This window comes from Leuciscus leuciscus, assembly GCF_965113295.1.
Source record: "Leuciscus leuciscus genome assembly, chromosome: 19".
NCBI lineage: Eukaryota > Metazoa > Chordata > Actinopteri > Cypriniformes > Leuciscidae > Leuciscus > Leuciscus leuciscus.
This window is the reverse complement of record NC_138743.1, coordinates 18819845-18839107: the sequence shown is the minus strand read 5'-3', so window position 1 is coordinate 18839107 and position 19263 is coordinate 18819845. Positions and strand designations below refer to the sequence as shown.

At 35.9% G+C, this 19263-nt stretch overlaps 3 protein-coding genes across 3 annotated transcripts in view; 1 reads left to right on the top strand and 2 right to left on the bottom strand.

The window, feature by feature from the left end:
* kcnk3a (potassium channel, subfamily K, member 3a) overlaps positions 1–19263 on the top strand; it is a 334357-nt gene that overhangs the window by 41383 nt on the left and 273711 nt on the right. The gene's annotated exons all lie outside the window — the stretch shown is intronic.
* Positions 1–19263, bottom strand: part of enpp1 (ectonucleotide pyrophosphatase/phosphodiesterase 1) — a 275870-nt gene that overhangs the window by 113092 nt on the left and 143515 nt on the right. The gene's annotated exons all lie outside the window — the stretch shown is intronic.
* Positions 1359–19263, bottom strand: part of ppp2r5a (protein phosphatase 2, regulatory subunit B', alpha isoform) — a 34217-nt gene continuing 16312 nt past the window's right edge. The window contains exons 5-13 of the mRNA XM_082146713.1: positions 18956–19086; positions 16324–16383; positions 15985–16093; positions 14706–14759; positions 7104–7154; positions 6792–6911; positions 5708–5835; positions 4565–4666; positions 1359–4489 (exon numbers count right to left, since the gene is read on the bottom strand). Coding sequence (XP_082002839.1) covers positions 4285–4489; positions 4565–4666; positions 5708–5835; positions 6792–6911; positions 7104–7154; positions 14706–14759; positions 15985–16093; positions 16324–16383; positions 18956–19086 — 960 coding nt within the window. The 3' untranslated portion in view covers positions 1359–4284. The remainder of the gene's footprint in view (positions 4490–4564; positions 4667–5707; positions 5836–6791; positions 6912–7103; positions 7155–14705; positions 14760–15984; positions 16094–16323; positions 16384–18955; positions 19087–19263) is intronic.

Sequence of the window (19263 nt, the reverse complement as noted above, 5' to 3'; positions counted from 1 at the left end):
AAACAACCTTTCAGGCCCTGCACTATTGAGGAAGACTGAACACCGGAAATCAAATGTAAAGATTATTTGAAATGCTCTCACCATATAATTTCCCATAAGCTGACACTGAACCAGCACTGGACCACAAGTGAAGACAGGCGGCTGGTTTGAATAAATGCAACTTACATATCAATTACCAGATAACATAAAATGACAAGTAAATGTTTTTTTGTTTTTTTTCATGAAGCTATACACTATAAAAAGACTTAGTGTACAACTATATTCTGTAAAAAACTTTAATTTTAGCAAAACTTTTCCTTTTTTTGCACAACTGAAAAAAAAGAAGAAAAAAAAGAAGGATTTATTATATCTGAAAATATCGAAATTGTCTCTATTTTAGCTGTGAAACATTTCTATCTTAGTCATGCATCTAGATTTAAACTAGCATTTTACCATGGAGGCTTAATCGTAACTAAGTCATATATTTTATTGTACATGTGTACATTCAAACGAAATTCTCTTCTGCTCACCAAGGCAGCTTTTTGATCAAAAATACAGGAAAACAGAAAATTCAGAAATATTATTACAATTTGAAAGAACTAATGTATTTTCAAATGCATTATAAATTCGATTATAATTCAAATTACTTTTTAAATATACAGTATTTTAAAATGTAATTTATTCCTGTGATCAAAGCTGTATTTTTAGCATCATAACCCCAGTCTTCAGCGTCACATGATCCTTCAGAAATCATTCTAATATGATGATTTGATGCTCAAGAAAACTTTCTAATTATTATCAATGTTGAAAACAGTTGTGCTGCTTAATATTTTTTGGAAGCTGTGATGCATTTATTTCAGAATCTTTTGATGAAGAGAAAGCTTCAACAGCATTTATTTTAAATGGAATATTTACTTTACTGTTATTTTTAACAGATTAGGTATGAAACAGCTTCACAAACACTCTTTTCAACCACACAATTAGTTCTGTCTTACAATGATTCAAACTATTACAGAAGTACTGGGATAAAAGTTTATAGTTCGTATATAAACACTGATATCTACGGTAGCGATCAAAATAGAGTAAATCACCTTTTGAAAGTGACATGACGCTTCAAATAAAGATTAAATTGCATCGTTACACCAGTAGGTGGCGACAAGAGACTTAAACAAATGAATTTGTCATTGAATAATTCACTGTTCAAAAACACAGATTCATTTAGTATTTGAACAATAATTCATTTAGTATTTGAACAAAAAAACAAGGAGGGAGGGAGGGAGAGAGAGAGAGGGAGGGAGGGAGAGAGAGAGAGGGAGAGAGGGAGAGAGAGAGAGAGAGAGAGAGAGAGAGAGAGAGAGAGAGACCACTAATATGACATGTAAAAATAAACAGCAGCCTGGCTTTTTAATGCAGGAAAGCACATTACAGCAAGGTTATTTTACACATTCTCACAGCAAAAAAACAAAACCATTATTTTATAACATGAGACCCTGTAATATCTTACTGCATAGCAATAAGACCATATTTGGTTGACGCTAAAAATATTTTTGATGTTGAATGGAATGTCAGTGAGTCTCATTTCTAATATTGTTTATCTATAGGTTCTTTAAATATTAGGAATTATTCAATTAAAAAAAAAATACAAAAAAAAAAAAAAAAAAAAAAAACGTCATCATTTTTATTATATGCGGGGAGTGTTAGTTATCCCTGAGTTAAGTTAGAACTAGTATCTGCTTGTTTTAATCCCAATGTGAAAAATGCATAGCCAGTGGACTGAAATGATACAGAACACCAAGAGTTTTTAATAAAATGTAGGATTTAAAGATGTTGCATTTATAATGCAAAGGCTGGTATTATGAGGAAAACAAATAAGAAGAATGAGAAAAGATGATCAACAGATGCACTGTTTCAATGCAGATTTCCTGCATCAGGCAGACTCTTGCCAGAATCTTCTCACACATGGACAGGGTTTTCTGTCCAGGTTCACTACATTTGTGCTTCCTTAAATAGCAGGAGTTTCACTTTTTGCATTGCTAAGGCTAATGTTTGACACTTCCAGGGAGTATAACTTGTGTATCATGTGAGCTATACAGGCATCAAACATTAATATTCAGCTCAGGTCACATTTATCGTAACAAATGTCATACTCACATTTTTTTTTTTGCATTTGAGACCATTGAAAAACTAAAGACATTTAATTTTTAAAGCTTGCTCATGTCTCTAAATACAGCATTCACTGCTAAAACAAAACATTTTCTTTTGTCAGTATTATCTTGTTTTCCACTAAAAACTTAAAATGACTAATTGTTTTTAGAGAATATATGTTAATAAAAAATTAATTGGTAACACTTTACTTAAAGCATTTTTGTATTATAAAACTATTTTTAAATGCATTGATTATGCCTTGTGTGGTCTCACGAATAATTGTAACTAGTTATAATACTTTATATTATTTATTATAATATTCATTGTTAATCCTTCCGAAAGTATAACACATAATTATACTGCATTATAACTTTGGTTACATTTACTTATGAAAAGATATAATGCATTAAAACATACATTATGAATACCTTTATAATACATTATACATAAAGACTTTAAGTGTTTACCACTTTACATGAACTAACAATGAGCAATATATTCTTACATAATTTATTAACCTGTGCATTAACTAATGTTAACAGATACAACTTTTGATCTTAAAAATGTGTTAGTAAATGAGTAGATTAACTAAGATTAACAAACGAAACCTTATAAAGTGTGACCAATAAATTAATTCAAGATATATTCTCTATTTTTCTTAAATTCTTTTATTTTGATTAATATAGTATACAGTTTTTGCTTTTGCTGTACATTTAAAAACAAGACAAAAGTACTGATTAAAAGTGCAGTCACATTAGCGAAATTTCATCGGCTAAAAAGGTTCATTGTCTATGGTCAATATTGTAGCGATGCATGAAGACATTTTTAAAACCAAGCTTCTTTCTGTTGGTCAACGTGGAAAATCCACATGACCAACTTGAAATCGTTGTGAAATCTGTGGAGAAATCTTTAGTCCTCACACAAAAATTCCTATTGAAATGACTGAATTTCACAAATGTCAAATTTGTCGCGCAAATGTGACCGCACCATAAAGGTACACTACGTAACTTTTTTTTTGTTCAAAATCAACAACATATAAAGAGAGACAATACATCAGCAATCCCTCTTCCAAAACTCTTTTTTGTCTTTTCCTGATTCACTATGGCAAGTCTATTATGTTTAGAGCTGTCGGGATGGTTTTTGTGGAAAATTACATACATACGTCACTCGCCCGTGCTTTTCGTCAGATCTGTAAATAGAGAAATGTTGCTCCGGATACTTTGACTTGTGTCTGGTGTGAGAGTGGCAGAGGTTAGTTGTCACAACGAGCGAGAAAGGCTGACATGGAGCAGCTAAATCTCCAACCTCTGTTTAAAAAAAAAAAAAAAAAAAAAAAAGGCCAAACAGTCTGTTGGCAAAAAGAGAACGCGACTAAGCTCGTAATAAAACAAGAATCAACATTGGCTGGGCTTTTTGAAGAAAGGCGAGAAAAGTTGTTAAAGCGACGTTGCCGTTTTTATTTCTCAACAGGTGAGTAAGATGTTTAATTGAACAGATAAATTGCCATTATGCATCTCTCTAACAGTTTATTGTAAGCATTATCTATTGTGAAGGGTAATTTTATTATGGTTGTTATAACTCTATGCTGGAATTTATTTTCAAGTAAGCACCGTGTCTATAAATGGGTAAAACTACAGTAACGTCTTCAGCTAGTCAGCTTGAGAACCTTTCCATCTAAACTGGTTAAATCTCTTGAGCCTAGTAGTGAATGTTTTATGAGCGGTATAATAACCATATTCATCCGCACAATCACGCAGAACCCAAGTACAACCAAAACAATGTTCATCCGCAAAATGCTTGCAGTTTTGTTTTTTAACCGCTAGAGGGCCGAAAGTTACATAGTGTACAACATTAATTCTTTTTTTGTTGTTGAAGTGTCGGTGAAAATTTTACATCTTTGATTAGACAAAAATTTATAATTTACTACAACCACACTTTACATCCAAAATAGACTTACATACATAAAATATATTATCATTTACCAGGAGAAAATAGCATTTTGATTTAGTTTTACATACGCTTTCAGAAAAAGAAAAGGTTCTTGTTTAAAAATGTAGATTATTGCTCAAGGTCCATATCCTTTACTGCACTCTAGATTGGTTTACATTTGTAGACCAGCAAAATACTGAGTAAAGAAAGATAAAAAGAAAGAGGGCGGTGTCATTCGGCCCAGGTGTCGCTCTCACTTCTGTCAGTAATGGCTGCTGCTGTGTTTTCATCCTTATGAAGGTTGTTGTTGTTGTTTTTGTTGCTGTAGGTGAACTGCATCTCATGCCTGTTATTCTGGATGGCTGACGTTTCCTGCAGTCTTAGTTCATCCAGCTTCCTCCACAGTTCCTCACGTTCCTGCTCTTTCTTCTTCTCTCTGAGGACAGAAGTGATGGCAATCATGAGCAGTGTCATTTTAAACTAAATGCAAAGAGTAAAGGTGTATTCTTACCGCTGTCTGTCAGATTTGTATGAGGCTGTCAGTTCGTCAAACAGTTTGCTGTTCATCTCCATCAGTGTTTTTAATACATTGTACACCAGGGCCACGATCGTCCTGAGACAATGTAGAGTAAAAGAGTTTACAACAAGCCTGCGTGTCATTTCTTTACTGTCAGACTTTGTAGAAATTAAGGTTCCAACCATTTAAAGACTTTCTTAGTAAATTAAGCAAATAAAATCTCTCATTTTATTTAGAAAAGACATTTACAATGTTACAACATGCTGTTCATTTGAACTTGTAATTAATCAAAGTTTTTTTTTTTGTTTTTTTTTTAGAAAATATCCACAAAAAAGTAGCACAACTGTTTTCAATATTGATAATAATAATTATCATTTTTTCTTGAGTATCAAATCAGCATATTCAAATTATTTCTGATGATCATGTGACACTGAAGACGGGAGGAATGATGCTGAAAATTCTACTTTGATCACAGCAATAAATTACATTTTTAAATATATAAAGAAAATAATTTAACATCTGAATAATATTTCAGATTTTGCTGTTTTAACTTCTCTTTTTTTAAATAAATAAAAACATCATATAAACCCCAAACTTATGAACTATTATATAATTTCTGTTCAACAGAAAAAAAGACTGTTAGTTTGGGTTTGGAATGTCATTGAAATGTCAAGGTAAATAAACAATGATACAATTTTAATGGTTTACAATAGTTAACATAAATCATTTCTAAAGCATTTATTAATCTTAGTTGATGTTGATAATATTTCCTAATACATTTTTAAAAACAAAATTTGTATCTGTTAATATTATTTAATGGGCCTGAGCTGAGCTGATACTAACAGTTGTATTTTTTTATCAACTAACATTGACAATATTTATTAATATTAATTAACAAACATTAATAAATACTGTAACAAATGCATTGCAATGTAACAAATGCAATGCTATGTTTGTTAATGTTAGTTATTGTGTTATGAAATTAAACATTATTGTAAAGTGTTACCATTTTTATTTTTGGCTGAACTATTCCTTTATATCCATTATATATTTCCTTTATACATTTGATCCCAATCTGTGCCAGTGTTCAAATGACAACAGCAAAGATCAATTAAAAAAAAAATATCCAAAACCTACGGGTTCCAGTGCTCTTTGGAGATCCGGTACAGGTTTCCAAACATGATGGGAAGGATTTTGGCATTATTCTCCTCGATTAGACTCAAAATGTATTCGTTGTTCCAGAAGTACAGTGCTCGTTCTGCTACCTGCAAATACCAAACAGCCAGATTAATAATGAGAGCCAATAACTTGTGTTGAAATGTACAGCAGTCAAAAGATTAGGGTCAGTAAGATTTAAAGAAATGATTACTTTTATTCAGCAAGGACACATTAAATTGATCAAAAGTGACAGTCAAGACTTTTATAATATTACAAAAGATTTATATTTAAAATAAATACTGTCCTTTGAACTTTCTATTCATCAAAGAATCCTATATATATATTTTCAAAATTGATAAATGTTTCGGTTACACTTTCTTTTAAGGTGTCATTGTTTCAGTGTAATTATATATTTAATTAACTACATGTGCTTAATATAGGGTTAGGGTAGGACTAGGATTTGGTTGAGGGTTAGTTGCATGTAATTATGCATAATTTACTGTTATTACTATGGTAAGTACATGTAACATTATGTAACAAGGACACTGTAAAATAAAGCGTTACCAATGTTTCTTAGAATGTTTTCTTAATGATCATGTGACAATTTTTACTGTATTTTTGATCAAATAAAGGCTGGAATACCAGATTTACAGTCTGGACAAGTTGTCGAAAGTCAGAGCTGTTTGATATTTTGAGCAGATTTAGAACACGGTGTCTCATTTCGAAGGCTGCGTCACTTTTGTCAGTTTGTTTTGTTTGTATAATGACTTGAATGTCTGGTAGTGTGTAATCCTCAGTCATTTAGTGTATGATGCCCAGTTTTTCCTCTTCATTATCTAAATATAAAAGGTCTATTTAAAAAAAATGTATATGTTCAGATTTGAAAAGTCTTGCCGTGTATTCCAGCCTCAAGAGACTTCTTACCAAGAGAAATCTTACCAACCCCAAACTTAAACAGTAATGTAAATGCAAATAGCATTTGTAATCTGCCGTTTTTCCCTACATAGTGTGATGAAATTGGACAGGTCAGCAGACAGACCCCGATTACAATCTTACACTGTACCTGAAAATGAGGGCTGGCTACACATTTAGAGATTTGCTTAAATAAAGGCTCCTGAATCTTCTTGAACTGAGTGGGTTCAATAACATCCAGAATCTCTTCGATTTCCCCTAGAAACATGACCTAAATAAAGCAGAGAGACAGAACCCAGGAACTCATCAGGCACATCATTCGGCAAACATACAATGAGAAAGTAAAAAAAAAAAAAAGTAAAAAAAAAGAAAAAAGATCATAGTAATGAATGTGCATATAACTGTGCCAATATAATGGCTGTATGTAATTACTGTTATAAAGACAGTTATCAGATGGGTTTACCTCTTTCTGACTACATGTCTTGGGCCAAAATTTCAGAAGGCCACGAACCACCTAAGAGAAAACAGAAAAGACCTAATAAATTTAGCAATCCTAATGAATATGAGTTAGAAAACAAATATTTAACACACACACACACACTAATCAAAATAAAGGAAACGATATATATATATATATATATATATATATATATATATATATATATATATATATATATATATATATATATATATATATATATATATATATAATTTTTATTTTTAATTTTTTTTTCATGCTGAAAAACAAGTGATAAATAGAAAAAGTAAATAAACTAAACAATATATAAACAACAAATAAAAACTAAATTTATAAAAGTTTTTAAAGTTTATCTTTGAAATAATAATAAATAAATAAAAATCTAAAAACTAAATCTGACCTCACTTCATTAAAAATCAACCAAAAAGTAAAGCGTAAAGGAAAACATACATATATATACATATATACACATATATACACACATATATATATATATATATGTATATATATATATATATATATATATATATATATATATATATATATATATATATATATATATATATATATATAAAGGAAATTATATATTAATAAATTGTATATTTTTATTATTTTATGAGGTATATCAATTCAATTACAAGGGGTGATGATTATTATGATTATTTTCTTGTCTAATTTGTTAGCTAGCTATTTTGCAAGAAAATTAATAAAGACCTTTTTAAAATGTATCGTAAGAAATGTGTTGTCAACACTAATAAACAACTGAATGTCACAATTAGCACAAGAACTGACTGCATTGTATAAGTGGTTACTTAGCATTCGATTATCGTTAGCCTCATAGCATAATTGCCAATACGTCATTTATTTTAAATAGGACGTAGGCAATTATGCTATGAGGCTAACGTTATATAACAGTAAATTTGACACCTTTCTGTCTTCTGATTGGCAGAATCCATTTCTCATTCCTTTTTTGGAAAATCATGCAAACTACAGATGAAAATTTTGGTCATTTCATCTACTTCGAGTACTTGACAGACAGATCAAGTTGATGTGGGTGCTGTGCTATTTTTTATTATTTTATTGCATCACATAAACATCCCATAAGGATCAGCTGTGCCATTTTCCCTGCTGTTTACTTGTGGTTTCCAAACATAGAAATATGAAAATCATTCATCGTACCATATCATTTATTGCTCTGCCTTCAACATAACCGCCCTTTAAGTTGGGGGATTTATGCCTGTGCACAGCCATGAGTTAATTCTTGCTTACAGGCGAACACAAGTGGTAATGAGCTCTCATCTACACTCATGAACACTGGGGCTTCCCTGCGGTCGCCACCATGTCCTCAGAATCAAGTCACTGTTCACGCATGACTGTTCAACCAAACACAGCAGCAGCCGTATAATCACAATGGCTGAAAAACACACTCCATGGTAATGCAGATGGCACGAAAACCAAACATCAAGCCAAACCTCCAGAAACCCCTCAGCATCTTCACACCCGATGGTGTCCGAGATGTGTGGGATGAGTACCTGTTCCGAGGCTGCTAAAGCCTAGCTCTTTAACATCTGGCAAAGTCCCTCAAGCAGTCATTTATAAAGTATCATCATTGTGCCTTCAAAATACTTAACTTCAAGATACTCCAGAGGGATTTTCTCTATAATAAGCACAGAACTGCAAGTCAAATTAGTAGCACACTACATATAAATTATACCCTCACTGTCCAAAAATCTACTGTAATATAATGAAATAATGAAACAAACAAACACACACACACACACACACACACACACACACACACACACACACACACACACACACACACACACACACACACACACACACACACACACACACACACAACGACACAACGTAGGAGAGGAATGTGAAAAAACGTTGACACAACATATTGTTGTACACAACAAAATTAATCGGACGGTCAAAAAAAATAAAACAAATAAAAATAAATCGGATAAAGGTAACAAATCAGAATTGGGCATCAAGACCTGCAGTGTAAACGAGGCCTAAGTTGAAGGAGTTTTCTGTATGACAGTATCAGTCTCTCGCATCGTTCTGGACGAATTTTGGCCCACTCTTTTTTATAAAGTTGCTTCAGTTCATTGAGGTTTGCAGCCATTTGTTTATGCACAACTTAAGGTCCTGCCACAGCATTTAAATCTGGTTGAGGTCTGGACTTTGACTGGGCCAGGGCAACACCTTGATTCTTGTCTTTTTTTCAGCCATTCTGTTGTAGATTTGGTGGTGTGCTTGGAATCATCGTCCTGTTGCATGGCCCAATATCATCCAAGCTTTAGCTTTTGGACAGATGGCCTCACATTTGACTCAAGAAAACTTAGGTATACAGTGGAGGACATGATCGACTCAATGACTGCAAGGTGCCAAGGCCCTGTGGCTGCAAAACAAGCCAAAAATCATCAACCCTCCATCAGTATGATGGACAGTTGTGAGGTGATTGTGCTGAAATGCTATGTTTGGTTTTCGCCAAACGTGACACTGTGCATTATGGCCAAACATCTCCAATTTGGTCTTTTCGGTCTAATGGATATTGTTCCAGAAGTCTTATGGTTTGTTCAGATGCAACTTTGCAAACCTAAGCCGTGCTTAGAGAGAAGCAGCTTCTCTTGGCAACCCTTCCAAACATGCCATACTTGTCCTGTCTTTTTCTAATTGTACTGCCCATAACTTTACATATCTCAGTTAACATGTGAAATGAGTCTGAGGTGTAATTGTTAGGTGTTTTGCGATTTTTCTGAGCATTGCACGGTCTGACCTTGGAGTGCATTTGCTAGGACATCCATTCCTGGGAAGACTGGCTACTGTCTTGAATGTTTTCCACTTGTGCATAATCTTCCTTACTGTAGAATGATGACTTAAAATTGTTTGGAAATGGCCGTATAACCCTTCCCAGATTGATGGCAGCAACAATTGCTTCGCTAAGATCATTGCAGATGTCTTTCCTTCTTGGCATTATGTTATCACACACCTGAATGCTCCAGATTAGCAAACTGCCAAAACTTCTGCTTTTATAGAGGTGATCAATCTTGCTGATAATCCATTACTCAAAAGCATGTGATTAGCAGTGCCTGACAGCTACTTTCCCTCTTAATTCCTATGGAAGCAGTAAGGGTGTACTTAGTTTGTCACCCATGACTTTTCCATTTTGGCCTAGTTTTTGTCAAATAAATGACGACACGGTCTAATATGTCATGTGTTGTTGTTCATCTGAGGTTGTATTTAATTGTTTCATTAACGTAATTTACGTCACACAGTTAGATGATCTTAGAAGACGGGAGTTTATCACACTGAGAGTCTACAATGGCGCACGCACCTGCAACCCTGTTAGGCGGACATTTTTATTCTAACCTTTTAACCTGATTTTGCTTCTCTGTTTGTGATCAGATCATTTTAAGTCCCTAAACTTAAGGAAAGTTTTCAGTCAAATGATCCAGTAAGTGTATTCATTCAAACAAATCAGTCCAAAACAGTGCTAATGTATACAGTGCCCTCCACAATTATTGAACCCCCTGGTAAATATGATCAAAATGGGCTGTAAAAAATAAATCTGCATCGATTATCCTTGTGATCTTTCATTCAAAAAATGTGCAAAATTCTAACCTTTCATTGAAGTAAAAGAATTGAAAGTGGGGGGAAAATCACATTATGAAATAAATGTTTTTCTCCAAAACACGTTGGCCACAATTATTGAAACCCTTTTATTAAATACTTTTTGCAATCTCCTTTTGCCAAGATAACAGCTCTGAGTCTTCTCCTATAATGCCTGATGAGTTTGGAGAATAACTGACAAGAGATCAGAGACCATTCCTCCACACAGAATCTCTCCAGATCCTTCAGATTCCCAGATCCATGTTGGTGCTTCTTCTCTTCAGTTCACTCCACTCATCAGGTCAGGGGACTGAGACGGTCATGGCAGAAGCTTCATTTTGTGCTCCACAACAAATTTTTGTTTTGATTTTGATGTTTGTTTTGGATCGTTGTCCTGATGGAAGATCCAGCCACGGCCCATTATAAGATTTCTAGCAGAAGGCGTCAGGTTTTGATTTTTTATCTGTTGATATTTGATAGAATCCACAATGCCATGTATCTGAACAAGAAGTCCAGGACCTCCAGCAGAAAAATATGCCCACAACATTAAAGATCCAATGGTATATTAAATTGTACACATGGGGTACTTTTTATCCTTGTGTTCACCAAACCCATCTAGTGTGTTTGCTGCCAAAAAGCTCTGTTTTAGTCTCATCTGACCACAGAACCCTGTGTTGTTTGAAGATCCAGTCGTGTCTGACAATTAAATTTGCTGGAATTTGTTTTTGGATGAGCGAGGAGTTTTTTTTTTTAAACCCTCCCAAACAACATGTGGGGATGTAGGGGTTGTTTGATAATTTTTTTTTTAGGCTTTCTGACCCTAAGACTCAACTAATCTCTGCAATTCTCCATCTGTGATCCTTGGAGAGTCTTTGGCCACTCAAACTTTCATACTCGCCGTGCATTAAGACAGTATAGACACACGTCCTTTTCCTGGCAGATTCATAACATCTTTAGTTGGTTATAACTTCTTAATTATTGCCCTGATGGTCAAAATGGGGATTTTCAATTCTTTAGCTATTGTCTTACAGCCACTTTCTAGTTTGTGATGCTCAACAATCTTTTGCTACGCATCAGAACTGTATTCTGTGGTTTTACTCATTGTGATGGATGATTAAGGGGATTTGGCCTTTGTGTTTCCTCATATTTAAACTCCTGTGAAACACGAAGTCATAGCTGGACAGTTTCATGTTCCTAGTCACCCTGGTGTACTAAAAAAGGTAAATATTAATGGGAATATACTTCAGAGATATTTTACTCGTAAAATTTTTTAGGGGTTTCAATAATTGTGGCCAACATGTTTTGGAGAAAAACATTTATTTCATAATGTGATTTCCCCCCACTTTCAATTCTTTTACTTCAATGAAAGGTTAGAATTTTGCACATTTTTTGAATGAAAGATCACAAGGATAATCGATGCAGATTTATTTTTTACAGCCAATTTTGATCATATTTACCAGGGGGTTCAATAATTGTGGAGGGCACTGTAGAAAGCGTCTAGGTTCCTAATGTAACCAACTTTACGTCAGAACGACTGATAATTTGGGATCTCACCTGAGAGCCCAATCACCTTCGAGTGTAAACAAAACAAGCCAGTGGACATTGGCGAGTGAGATTTGCATCGCGAACCACACTGAAATGGAAGCATGCTGAACTCACCAGTTTTGCACTGAGGAGCCGAGGTGGTGTCCTGGCATTTCAGCGGTGGTACAGCAATTTTGGCGATGGGACGTAACATTTCCATTCCCTCCTTCAGGGAACGGGGGTTACATTAGTACCCTAAACCTTCCCTATCAGTCACATTCAACGTTACGTCAGAACGACTGACGAATTGTGATCCCTGCCAAAACGCTGGAATTACTGCCCCTTCCAGCGCCCCGCGTTAGCTGCCTAATCCACCCGCACCTGCAGGGGCAGAGAAAGGATAGAGCTTTAACGCAGAGAGAGAGTCGATCACTGCTGTTCCCTCTTGTTAACACATTGATTGACTATTTGGATAACACTAGGAAAACGTGCCTATTCCAAAAAGAAAGGGACGCTACTGAGACCACATCCTGCTCATAGGGTGGTAACATGTGGAGTTACACATATGGACTGACCATTAGGGCAGTGCTACATATGGAAGGTCTCTCTGGTAGATCCAGCCTAGCTAGGGTGAAGTCAATACCGAGCAGAGACGGCAGGGTGGGCTCTGCCAAGGGAAAAACATGTGCTCGCCAACAGGGAAGCCGTACCGTGGAAAAATACACATGTGGGATCACCCGTAGGGGAATTATGACACATGGGCACCTAGTCTAGCACAAGGGCTGACATTCTGGGCATACACACAAGTGCTAGACCTAGCGACACAAGGGCACCTAGTCTAGCACAAGGGCTGACATTCTGGGCATACACACAAGTGCTAGACCTAGCGTTGGATTCCTCCACAGCGTCTGACTGCCCAGGATGCTGGAGGAACTCCAGTACATGTACTTATAGCCAGTACATGGGACGACACATGCTCTACACAGAGATTGTAAAAACCTTGCAAATGTGTTGGGTGTCGCCTAGCCCGCAGCTCTACAAATGTCTGTCAGCAAGGCGCCGTGCGGCAACACCCCGAGTTGAGTGAGCCCTCACTCCAAGGGGGCACGCCTGGTCGTGAGCCTTATACAACAAGACTATGGCATTCACTATCTAGTGGGCCAACCTCTGCTTGGAGACAGCCTTTGTGAGACGATGGCTGCAGTGTTGTCCATCCAGACAAGCACATGCTTTCCCTGTAGCAGTGATCTGAAGCAGTGCAGAGCAAGCCGTACTGCTAGCAACTCGAGGCAATTGATGTGCCACTGCAGTCAAGGTCCTGTCCAGGAGCCCAAGTAAGCATGCCTATTGCACATGGCACCCCAGCCGGTGGTAGAGGCATCTGTTGAGACAACAACATGCCCGGACACTTGCTCTAGGGGAACTCCTGCCCATGTAAAAGCAAGGTCTGACCAGGGGCTGAAGGTTTGGCGACAGTCCGGTGTGATCGCCACCCGGTGTGTGCCGCGTTGCCATGTCCATCTCGAGACTCTGCTCTGTAACCAGTGCTGAAACAGTCTCACATGAAGCAACTCGAGCGGCGTGATTGCGGCTGCAGATGCCATATGCCCCAGTAGCCTCTGAAACAATTTCAGTGGAACCGCCGTCCTGCCCTTGAATTGATGATATACAAACTGCGTATAAAAAAAAAAAGTTATTTTTATAAAAATTATATTATATTATATATATAGGCCTATATATATATATATATATATATATATAGTTATTATTATGATTATACTGTATATACTCTCGATGCACTAATCACACATTGTATTTATGCAAAGACACATTTCAGTACATTGTTCTCACACACATTCAGGATAATGTTGTGATTTGTTGTGTATTTAGTAATTCTGAATGGATCTGTGTACTCCTGTTCGGTATCGCAACTTGACTTGTCTAAAACGTAAACAAACTCTTTGCTGTTGCAATGTACAGATACTAGGCTATACACTGTGAATTCTGAAACGTTTTTTCTGCAATTTGTTTTTCCCAATAGGTGCTTCGGTGTGTATACATTTATGAATTAGATCTCCTTATATCATTTGGTTATTTGGTGTCCTTTTGGAGTCTCAAAGTGTCCTTTTTTGGAAAAACAAAACAAAATTTACCTTGAAAAAGCTTAAAAAATTTAAATCTATTGACAGCCCTAATATTTCTCTTTTTTAGCACAATATGGCAAACGCAACCTAAACATACACTGTATTTTTGCCCTACAAAAGTCAGATGGTAGCCAAAGTGTAGCTGTAACAAACAAACAAAAAACAACAACAAAATAAAACGGGAAAACCAAATTGTTGGTGAATGAAATAAATTCAGATGTGCTGAATGTGTGAGCTCTTATGGGGTTATAGTGGGGTGGTGTGAAGGTGAAGGTGGGAGTGAGGTGAGCAGTACCACTTCAGTGAGGGTCGGGTCCTTTTCTAAGAACTGAACCACACAGTAGGCCAGCTGAAAGACAAAAAGGTCAACAGTGATTGTGAATAGATACTAAATAAGGGATGTGCAAGCAATCAACCAGACAATGATTTATGTTTCAGCATACTTATGAATAGAAAATTAAATGGGATGAATTCTAGTTGCCCAAAATCAGTCTGCAGATTTTGGGCAGTGGAAGTTGACAGATTTAACAGAAAATAATGCAGAGTATGATGGGCACAGAGTCAGATTTTTTTAAATTTAGACCAGAGGCCTGTTGCATGAAGCTGGTTTCAGTTGATACCCAGGTAAGTTTGAATGGCTCAAGAATGTAAAGTGTTTTTTAGAGGTGTTCATCGCCATGATAACTTATGCTACACGGGTAACCTGCTCCGGAGCAGCTTTTATTCTGGGTTGACAAGCAAAAATATGCAATTTGGTGCAAATGCTGATATTTATATGGCCAAAAAGTGAGATGAAATTCTGGTTGCTTGTATGTAATTCAATGAGACTTTTTATAACAGTAAAGTAGACTGCTTATAAAATTCACAAAAATATAAGTTGTCACTATATCTCACAATAATATGTCTTAATAAGATGATATTTAAAGGTGCAGTAAGCGATTTCCGAGAAACACTGTCGACATTTGAAATCAACCCAAACACAACCTCCCTTCATTGCTCCACCCCCAAAATGCACAAGCACGAAATGCAAGAGTGGATGTGTCTTATAGCTGAAGCGAAGCAAACTAATGCTTCATGAAAAATAAAGCAGAGATGATAAATGTGTACACAAGAGTAAATACAAGCAAGAGTTGGTTGTTAGTCGCCAGCAGCACATCAGCGACAAGTCAATGAACAAACAATGACACTGAAAACTGTCCTGTTACTAGAGCTTACATTACAACAGCATATCTTGGTTCTGTGATACATAACTCACGTATGGAGCAGAAACAATGCAACCAATCTTCCTGCTTAGGTCTTTCCAGTGATATTCCTCTGACCTTTTCTTGGTTGTAATGTCTCTCTTTCTACAGTCTTTCTTCAAATCTCCCTCTTGCTCACTCTCTCCTCCCCTATGGACACGCCCCCTACTGCTGATTAGTGTGTAGTGGTCCTCAGTCCGATACACTTTCAACAGCGTTTCTCAGAAATTAATCTCTTTAAATGCTTAGTTTTATGATAAAAGCTCTTGATAATTTAAAGGCCTTAGAAATTTGCTTAAGGGTTATAGGGTTAAGCACCAACTATTTGTGTACCTGTGCGTGAAACAGTGCTAGTCCTTTGGCAGTGTGCAGGGGAATGAGGATCTTCATGAGGAACTGCTTGTGTTCAGCTTTCAGCGGCAGAGCGAAGCCATTGATGATACTGCGATTACAAAGACAGTGACACAACTGATGACATGGAGGCCCGAAATTAGATGACTGAAGCCAGTCAACACCAACATGCTTCTGCCACAGGGTTCAGGCTGATGCTGGAGCCAAACAACCTTCTACCCAGCCTGCATTCTGACTGCACTTATGCCATTAGATGAACTATGTGAACAGAAAATTTATAAATATGCATTAGCAAAGAAAAGAAAATGAAACAAAACTCACCTTCCAAGAATCTCGAGGAATTCAGCAACTCCATTAAAGTGCTCAGTTTCATAGAGGTATCTGGGGAAATTATTGGGGCATCCATGAACAATTTACATTTCAAATAAAATATGAACATAAAATGAGAATTTATTTCTTTACTAAATGCACCATCCAAAATTCTTATTCTTACATTAAAGCTTCACAAAGCTTCACAGACATTAATGTTGTGAGAAAAAGAAAAAAAAACATAAAACATTGAAAATGAATATTGTCAAATATTACAACAATTTAAAACATTTCAATTTGAATATATTTTAAAATGGGATTTATTCCTATGTAGGGCTGGGTATCGAGTTCGATACGTTTTAGGCACCGACCGAATTGCCTCGATACCATCGAGTATATATATATAAAAAAAAAAAAAGTCTTGTCATTCGGTACCAAATTTTGATACCCGAGGGGTTAATCGCCAACGTCAGTGACAGGCATTAACAGGCATAAACAGGCATTTTTGCTAATGATGTCAAGGAGCCTATTGAAGTGGAGGAGAGAGCGCGTTGGACCGAGACATACGTGCGCTGGCCTCCAAAAGGCACCTACCTGGACACATTCCATCAGCATTGCTCTGTGGGGTGGTGAGAAGTTCAAGCAGATCCAGAGGTTCAGTCATCAGGGGTCCAGCTCATTGATTTATCTCCCTGTGAGAGATATGTTGTCACGTTCAGCCCTCTTATGGACACTAAAGATGACCCGCAGGCGATTATTATCTGGGATGTTCTCACAGGACAGAAGAAAAGAGGGTTTCACCGTGAAAGCTCTGCCCACTGGTCAATTTTCAAGTGGACTCCAGATGGGAAGTTCTTTGCCCGAATGAGGCAGGACACACTGAGCTTCTATGAGACTCCTTCGATGGGTCTTTTGGACAAGAAGAGTTTGAAGATAAATAGAATTAAGGGTTTCTCCTGGTCACCTGGTGATAACATCATTGCATTCTGGGTTCCTGAGGAGAAGGACATCCCAGCAAGGGTGACACTCACGCAGCTTCCATCAAGGAACGAGATCAGAGTCCGCAATCTGTTTAATGTTGTGGATTGTAAACTTCACTGGCAGAAAAATAAGCATGCAGCATGTATGATGTATGATGTGCCCAGATCAAGTGCTGGATGTGGCGACTGGCGAGGCATCAAGGAAAAAAATACAAGTTTACGTCGGCTTGATGGCAACAGCGAGTGATCACCGCGATGCAATGAATTGCGCAGACAAGCACTGCGTGCGTCGCACATGCTGTGTAGTAAAGGGAACCACGCGTCTGGGCCATTCATTGACGCAGAACATCCAGGATTAATATTTAAATAGTCCCTTTGCGGTTAAATATTCTCACTTTGACATTTCATTTGACAGAAACTATCACCACATCACAGAAGAAGGTCTAGACGGCAACCAGTCAAAATAAAAGTTTGGTTTAACTTAAAGAAACTGCGATTGAAATATATTACTCTTGTACAGTATAATGTTCATCTTAATGTAATACAACTACTACTACAACAACTACTACTAATAATAATACAAATATTATTAAAACAAATTTTCTTCCATGTTAAAATTTTAACAGTAAACCTCTGTTGTGTGGCACTTGTTTGCCAAAAAAATAAAGAGCTTGTTTAATTTGAATTTTAATAAAAGATAAATTAATGTTTTATGGCTTAATTTGATTACCAGAAAAATAAAAAATAAAAATACACACACAAATAATTTTTTTTAATAAAAACATTTCATAGGGCCCCATTATTGTATACAAATTAATAAATTAAGTTGTTTTTATGAATTCAATTAATTAGATATGTTTTTGATTAAACCATTAAAATGGAATGTAGACTAAATTAAACGGAAAGCACAGAACTGGGTAAAAATAAAATGGAATAAAAAAAAACATTAAGAATGTAATTTTTGTAAAACTGTTCATAAATTGCTGTTAAATTGAACATGTTTCATGAGCTTGTAATTGCTAATGTGTAATTTCATAATTACACATGCTTTTTGATTAATACAATTTAATTTAACCACCCAGAAAAATTTAAACGGGGGGGGGGAAAACAGAATCCAGAAGAATTTTAAAGAATTTGCTCACATTAAACTAGGCATCTTGTAAAGTGTGCTTATCCTTAAGGTTAGCTGCATTAACAGTTTAGCTTTCTTGTTTTTTTTTTCCCCTCTTCACATTAATGTTACAGCCTCTGCTATAACATTATCTGTTCATAAAACTGGTATCGGAAAAAGTATTGTTCAGGAACCGGTATCGAAGTCATGGTATCGGTATCAGTATCGATATCGAAAAAAATGTAACGATACCCAGCCCTATTCCTATGATGGAAAGCAGAATTTTCAGCATCATTACTCCAGTCTTCAATATCACATGATCCTTCAGGAATCATTCTAAAATGTTGATTTGCTGCTCAAGAAACATTTATTGTTATTATTATCAATATTAAAAACAGTTGTGCTGCTTCATATTGTTGTGGAAACCAGATATTAAATTATTTAGGATTCAAAAGAAAAGAATTAGTTTGAACCAGAAATCTTTTGTAACATTCTAAACCTCTTTACTGTTACTTTTGATCAATTTAATGTGTCCATGATAGTGTGTTCTTACCTCAGAAAAAGGTTGTTGATCTGTTTCCGAATAAAGGCACGCAAACCCAGAAACTTCCCGTAGATGCGATGCAGAATTGTTTTTAGAAACTCTCTCTCACGAGGATCTTCACTGTCAAACAGTTCTAAGAGCTGGAAAAGAAATGCAAGGAGTTAATTTTTCATAACAAAACCAATCTATTGCCATTTTCTTGTGTCTTGCTCTAAGTTGCCAATTTTCTGCAGTTTGTTTGTGCTAATACCTTTGATAAATTGTTACACAATGGAATAGGATGACATTTTATTTGTAGTCAAGATACTTGGATTATC